This window comes from Rhinopithecus bieti, unplaced genomic scaffold, assembly GCF_001698545.2.
Source record: "Rhinopithecus bieti isolate Rb0 unplaced genomic scaffold, ASM169854v2 scaffold_27016, whole genome shotgun sequence".
Classification (NCBI taxonomy): Eukaryota; Metazoa; Chordata; class Mammalia; order Primates; family Cercopithecidae; genus Rhinopithecus; species Rhinopithecus bieti.
The window spans coordinates 1,003,101-1,010,194 of record NW_016812222.1 but is presented as its reverse complement, the minus strand read 5'-3'; the positions used below and the strand labels follow the sequence as shown (position 1 = coordinate 1,010,194).

Sequence of the window (7,094 nt, the reverse complement as noted above, 5' to 3'; positions counted from 1 at the left end):
AACGGTTATGAACTTAATCAGCCATCCCAGCTGGAAAACTGCCATCTTGAATTGAAGGGGAAGGAGATGGGGAGGGATGAAAGAAGGCTGTTTGACTTCTTGGATTTTTCAGGACAAGACCAGAATGCAAACTATTCTTCAAGACAAAGGAAGAATGACCCTGAAGGCAATTCAGAGATCATCAAGGCTATCTCCTTGCTTTCAAAAGTCAGGGACATTGCGTTGCATTCAACAGGTTAGAGGGTCTCTGTCCAAAGCCATGGAGGAAGAGCTGCCCAGAGCTGTTGGGGTGGGGCTACCCAGAGCCCTGGGAACATGACCTCTGCTGGATAGAGCTGGAGGGACAGGACCACCACCCCAGAGGGTACAGAGGGTGGGACCAACACCATCGTGGATCTGGAAGTCTGCCTCAGTGGGCCTGGAAGCAGAGCATTTAATGAACCAAAAATGATTTTTCTTGAGTCTTAAGATCTCATGGAGTTTGCCTTGTAGTTGGGATGTAATTTGGATCTGCTATTCCTTTCTTCTTTCCTATTTTTCCCTTTTGGAATGGTCTATCTTATACCTGTCCCACCATTGTATTTTGGAAGCAAATAACTTGCTTGATTTCACAGGCTCACAGCTGGAGAACAGTTTGCCCCAGGATGCATCATACCTTGAGTCTCAGCCATATTTGACTTAGATGACACTTAGATAATAAAACTTTGGATTTTAGACTTCAGAGTTGATGGTGGAATGAGTTAAGACTTTGGGGGTTGTTGGGATGTAAGGAATGAATGTATTTTGCATGTGAGAAGGATGTGAATTTGGTGGGGGGTGGGGATGGAGGCAGAATGCTATAGACAGAAAGTTTATGTTCCTCCAAAATTCATGTTAAAATCCTAACCCCCAGTATGGTGGTATTAGGAGGTGGGTTTTTGGGAGGTAACTAGGTCATGAAGGCAGAGCCCTCATTAATGCAATTAGTGACTTTATAAAAGAGATCCCAGAGAGCTCCCTCACCCCTTCTACCATGTGAGGACATGATGAGAAGATGGTGGAACCAGAAATCAGGTCCTTACCAGACATTGAATCTGCTAGCCCTTGGATCTAGGACTTCTCAGTCTCCAGAACTGTGCGAAATACATTTCTGTTGTTTCTAAACCACCTAGTCTACGGTAGTTTGTTACAGCAGCCTACACAGACTAAGACAGCCATGATCTGATCTGCATTTCTGAAAGATCCCTGTGGCTGCTGTGGATGGAGGGAGGGAGGCCAGGGAGGCAGAATGGATCCAGGGAGACCAGGGAGAAGACTGGTACAGTTGTCTTGATAAGAGATGATGGTGGCTCTGGACCAAGGTGGAGACTGAGAAGATGAAGAGGAAAAATTGACAGGACCTGGTGGATTGGGTGGTAGGATGGGGAGACAGAGGTGAGAGAGATGACCTCTGGGTTTTGTGACTGCAGGAGTGGATGGGTGCTGGTGTCATTCACAGAGGTGGGATGCCCCAGAGGAGAAGCAAATCACAGCTTCAGACCTGGGCTGGTCTCTGGTGCTTTTGGGATATCAAAGTGGAGGTGGCCTGCAGGCAGATACAGATTTGCAGCTCAGAGAGGAGGCTGGAATTGAAAATGTTAGTGTATGGGCTGTCTCATGTAGGTAGAAATTGAACCCAGGGGTGTAATTAGATTGCTTTAGGAGAGTATACAGAGCAGAAAGTGGGTTCCTTCCTTGGGTATCGGGTAGGTGAGTCTGCAGAACTGCTAGGTGGAGCAGCCAGACAAGTAAGAGAACCAGATATGTCATGTCATGTCATGTCATGGAGGTCTTGAAGCTCTTTGAGGACGTCGTAAAAAGCAGACTGGATCCATGTGCCAGTTGAGGTACTCTGGACTGCAGATAACAGGAACCTGATTCAACTGACTGAAACAGTAAACTCATGTCTTCAGGTATATTCAAGTAAACAGAAGTCCACAGGCAGCAAGCACCATGAGTGGGATTCAGGGTGGTGTTTTCATTGGCTCTGTGATGTCATAAAGGACCCAGGCTTTTTCCATGCCCCTGCATTGCCATATGTGGTGTAGGCTTCATGCTAAGGCCAGTTCATTTCATGGTCACAAGATGACATGCTTCTCTGTTCACATTTGAGGGGAAGAGGAACTGGACTTCCTTTCCTTTTAAGAAAAAGGAAGCAGCAAGTTTTCCATATCCTTCCGGCAACCCTCTCCTTAAGTCTCATTGGCCAGAATTAGGTTATGTGCCCATTTCTGAACCATGGGAGATGTTAGTATTCTTAGACCAGTAAAGACTACCTCTTAAGCTGATGTTCAGTCCCCAGATTGCATGGTTGCTAATCCAGGAGAGGGGTGGGGTGGAATGGTTATTGGACCTGCATAACTGGGCTGGATATGGCTGATGGAGACCCAGCATTCTTTCCCACCTCCCTCTAGGGTGCCTTCTAGATTGCATAGTTGGAGAGTTAAAAACTATATTTCTCAGATCTCTTTGCAGCAAAGATACTAACAGGGAATTAAGTTCTACCAGTTAGATGTACTTCCACGAGATATGGATGGCAGACGTGGGCTGGGGCCATCTTCCTACTGGTTTGACTCTTGCTACTGTCAAGATCGTCTTGGAAGTGTTAAGATTTTCTGTAGCAGTGTTCCAGCATTGTGCCACCAGCACAGTGGGAGACAGGAGACAGTTATAGAGGCAGTGGCAAGGGCCTGCTGATCTCTGGGTTGCACCTATGATGTGGTGTTCTTCAACTCAGTAGTTCCAGTGCACCCTATTGACCACCACCAACCCCCACTCCACACCCTCCCCCACCACTCACTGTGGAAGAGGCAGGTGCTGTCTCAGTGGGAGCAGTTCTGCAGTGGAGTTCTGGACTCCAGCAGATGGCTCACTTCTTCAGCCCTTCCACAAATTTTGTCAGCAGCCAATTATTGAAGTATTAAATCCTTTCTCCTTCAAAGGGATTTAATACATGTTTATAAAATGCTGATCTAGAGTGGTTTCTGTTCCTGGCACCTAAAACAAACATAATGGATCCAATAGCCAGTCATGGGCAGTGAATGTGGGTGGTTAAGGGATGCAGCAGGTGCCTGGGTTTCTCAAAACCCCACCGGCAAGGCAGGCAGATCACTTGAGGCAAGGAGTTCGAGACCAGCCTGGCCAACATGGTGAAACCCCGTCTCTATTAAAAATACAAAAATTGGCCGCATGCAAGGGCTCATGCCTGTAATCCCAGCACTTGGAGAGGCTGAGGTGGGCGGATCACAAGGTCAAGAGATTGAGACAATCCTGGCCAACATGATGAAACCCTGTCTCTACTAAAAATACAAAAATTAGCTGGGCATAGTGGCATGCGCCTGTAGTCCCAGCTACTCAGGAGGCTGAGGCAGGAGAATTGCCTGAACCCGGGAGGCAGAGGTTGTAGTGAGCCAAGATCATGCCACTGCAGCCTGGCAACACAGCGAGACTCTATCTCAAAAAAAAAAAAAAAAAAAAAAAAAAAAAAAAAAAAATTAGCCAGGCATGGTGGTGCATGCATGTAATCCCAGCTACTTGGGAGGCTGAGGCAGGAGAACTGCTTGAACCCAGAAGGCAGAAGTTACAGTGAGCTGAGATTGCGTCACTGCACTCCAGCCTGGGCAACAGCAAGACTCTGTCTCAAAAAAACAAACAAGAAACCATTGGAGATTTTGCAGAGTTAGGGGAAGATTCCCACAACTGCTGTTGTTGTTGAAAACAGCTAGCACATTGCTCAGGAGGCAGCTGCTTGTCCAGAGGTGTGTGGAGGGAAGGCGGACAGGCACCAGGTAGACAGTCTGCAAACTGAGTGCACTGCTTACACAGGAGGAAACCGACAAAGAGGCCCCAGAGGAGGCAGGTTCTAGCCTGCAGCATTCCCATCCCATTACTCGGCATCCATCCGTTAAAACATGCAGGTTATGCTTCTTGGTAAGTCTGAGTTGAGGTTAGGCGGCAGGGTTGGTGGTCCCCACTGGAGTTTTCAGTAAGGTGAGACAGATTTGTATTTTGAAGAATCACTGAGGCAGCTATCGAGGACGATGTATTGATTGACTTGAACACTTTTGGTGACAGGTAGCTCAGAAGCTCTATGGGCAACTCACTGTTTTTGGACAACTTTGCCAGCTGAGCCAAAGTCAACATTTTTGCCCGCTTCTACTCACTGAATATGTGACCATATATGACTGGGCAGAGCAGTAGGGGATGAACTGGGGAAGAATATTGGGGTTGTAAACTGGCTGTCCACAGACACATGTGGACCACAGTTGTAATTGTTTGGTAGGTGTAATTTGAATCTCTATTTTTCTCTAAATCTAATATTTCTCTAAAGTGAGTATACTCTTTCCAATTAGTCACAGGCTTCACCTTCCCTAATGTCTTAAGACAACTGGCTTCACTCACATGTTATTAATCAGGTTTTTAAACCCTTATTTGAGGAATATTAAGGATTGGGGATGCCTGAGACCTTGTAAATGCCAAGGGACCCTTGGGTCTGTGTGACCCTTGGTGGCAGCTACAGGCTGGTCAGGCTATAGAGAAGAAAACGGAGTGGAAAAATACTGTCTCTAGGATGCCCTCCCCTTCTTCTCATTCCCCCTTTCACCCCCACACCCTGCTCCAATCAGAATGTCTAGAGGCGATGGTGAGTGGCCAAAGTCCCTTTAATATCCCTGAATTGCGTTACAAGTAATACTGCTGGAGGTGGGGAAGGGATGGGGGTTTGGGGGTGAGTTGGGATAGGACGGAGGAGGAGCGCCAAGCGCTCGTACAAAATATGGCCAAAAGGCTTAGCATGCATGGAAAATTATTGCTGTCAGAAGTTCCTATTTACAGGGTCAACACCCTCCATAATTGCTTCTGCTACCCCTCTCCCTCCCACCATCCCTGCAGCCTCCCTTCCCGCTGGGCCTGGAGCTGAGCAAAGGCCCATTCACCCCTCTGGAGCCCTGGGGAAGTGCCCCTGCTGCAGGGGTGCCTCCAGTCTCCCCCTTCTTTTGTGGCTAAGATGAGGGGAGAGGAGGATCTGAGAGTCCAGGACTCCTGCCCGCAAGCTGGGTGCAGAGCAATGGGGCAGAGGCGTGTGCTTAAAGCGGAGGGGGCCGGGGCCCGTGCGCGTGGAGGTGTGTGCTTCGGTCCTCGCCCGGGCATGCAAAAGCGCAGCGGAGGAGGTAGTGGCGGCCAACGGGCGGGTGGCTGGCAGCCCGGCCCCTCTGTCCGGGAGAGTTGCATAGACGTGGCCGGGAGAGAGCGCCCCTCCCGGGGAGCAGGCCAGAGGCCCCAGCGGGTCCGGGGCTCAGTCGGTCCCTGGAACCTGGGGTCCCTCGGGAAGAGGAATAAATAAGAAATCGAGGAGGCTCCTCTCTCCGGGCCGCCTGGAGTGGCAGGGTAAGGTTCAGGAGGGCGGGGACCTGCCCCACGCCTGGACCTCCTGATGCTCCCTCACCCCACAAGTTGAGGGTCAGCAAGTTGCCCCCGCCCCCCCATTCTCGAGTCCCTTTCCTTAGTGAGTGCGGGCTCTGGTGAGGGTGGGTTTCTCCCGAGACGCGGGGGTGGGTGTGGTGGGGGCAGCCTTCTGTGGTCTGTGCTGTCCCTCTCCTTGCCTGGCTTCCTGACCTCCCAGTCCAGCTGGGGAAGCCAGACTGTCCCTGGGTGAGGCCAAGAGATTAAATAGAATAATAAATAGATAAATAAATAAATACGCAAATAAATAACTGGAAGGACCCAGCCAGACGGGGGAAGGGCATTGGTGAGGTGCTCCAGACCTCCCCCCAACAAGTAAGGAAGGGGATCTGTGGCCCTGGGGATGGGGGAAAGTGCTCAGAGAGTCTGGGGGTAGGGCAGCTCCAGATTGTGGAAGCCCAGGTTGTGCCGGGGAGAGAGGGGTTACATTAGGGGGCAGGGCCCTGAAGTGCCCCTCAAGCCCCCTCCAGGTTAGGTAAACTCAGAGGGGTGAGAACTGCTAGAGAGGTGAGGGGATCTGGAGCTGGGGCTGGGAGTGGGTGATGAGATCCCCATGGACTGAAGAGAGTAGGAAATGTGTGTGGGAGTGTGTGTGTGTATGTGTGTGTGTGTGTATGGCCAGACCTAAGGCCTGAGCATGGATGGGATCAGGGACAGATTGGAGACTTCAAGAAGGGTGAAGATTAGATCCCCAGATGGGCACACTCTGGGAGACTCAGCAGAGGCCAGAGGGATGGTCTGGGGTTGGATTGTGGTCTCAGGGCAGCAGGACCTGCGTCCAGGTATGGATGGGGAAACTGAGGCAGGTATAGGCGTCAAGGGTATAGGTATGCGGCTTTCATTGGGGGCTCCAACAGAGGAATGGTCAGAGAGATTCAGCTGAGAAGCCACAGAAAAGATCTAGAAGTTAGAAGAGCAGCGCGGGGTCTGGGCGGGAGAAATTTCCGGCTCTGGGGCGCGGGAGAGGTGCGGACCTGGTGCCTGAGTTGGGAGCCTTGAAGGCGCGGACAGGGGGTCAAGGTCCGAGGGGTGGCCGGAAAGGACGCAGTGGGTAGGGGGACGCTGGGGAAGACGGTGCTGTAAGTGAGTCGTGGGTTTGGGGGCTGGAGAGAAAAGTTCAGGGCTGGTCAGGGGTCCCCAAGAGAGGGGCATGGGCAGGGAAACGCAGCCAGGGGTGGGCGAGGGCGCTGCGGGCGCAGGTGGCGGGCCCGAGGCGCGTGGAGAGCGAGTTCCAGGCGCGCGGGCGAGGCGGAAGGCTCAGCTAGCCGGGCCAGCAGGGGTCGGCGGGGGCGGCTCGGCCCCCTTGACGCAGGCTGCCTCGCAGTGCTTGTGGAGGTAGGACTTGAGCGCGAAGCTCTTGTCGCACTGGCGGCAGCGGTAGTGCTTGAAGGCCGAGTGCGTCTGCATGTGCGCGCGCAGGTTGGAGCGGTCGGCGAAGGCCTTGCCGCAGTGCGCGCAGCCGAACGGCTTCTCGCCAGTGTGCGAGCGCATGTGGCCCTGCAGCAGCCAGGGCCGCGAGAAGGCCTTGCCACACACGCCGCACTTGTGGCGCAGGTTGTGCGTGAGCACGTGCATGGCGAGCGCGGGCATGGACACGTAAGCCTTGCCGCACGTCG

The 7,094-nt window shown here is 52.1% G+C and overlaps 1 protein-coding gene across 1 annotated transcript in view; it reads right to left on the bottom strand.

The window, feature by feature from the left end:
* Positions 1-4,823: 4,823 nt before the first annotated feature.
* The window catches only part of SCRT2 (scratch family transcriptional repressor 2), a 14,623-nt gene continuing 12,352 nt past the window's right edge, over positions 4,824-7,094 (bottom strand). Inside the window, exon 3 of the mRNA XM_017895690.1 lies at positions 4,824-7,089. Coding sequence (XP_017751179.1) covers positions 6,736-7,089 — 354 coding nt within the window. The 3' untranslated portion in view covers positions 4,824-6,735. The remainder of the gene's footprint in view (positions 7,090-7,094) is intronic.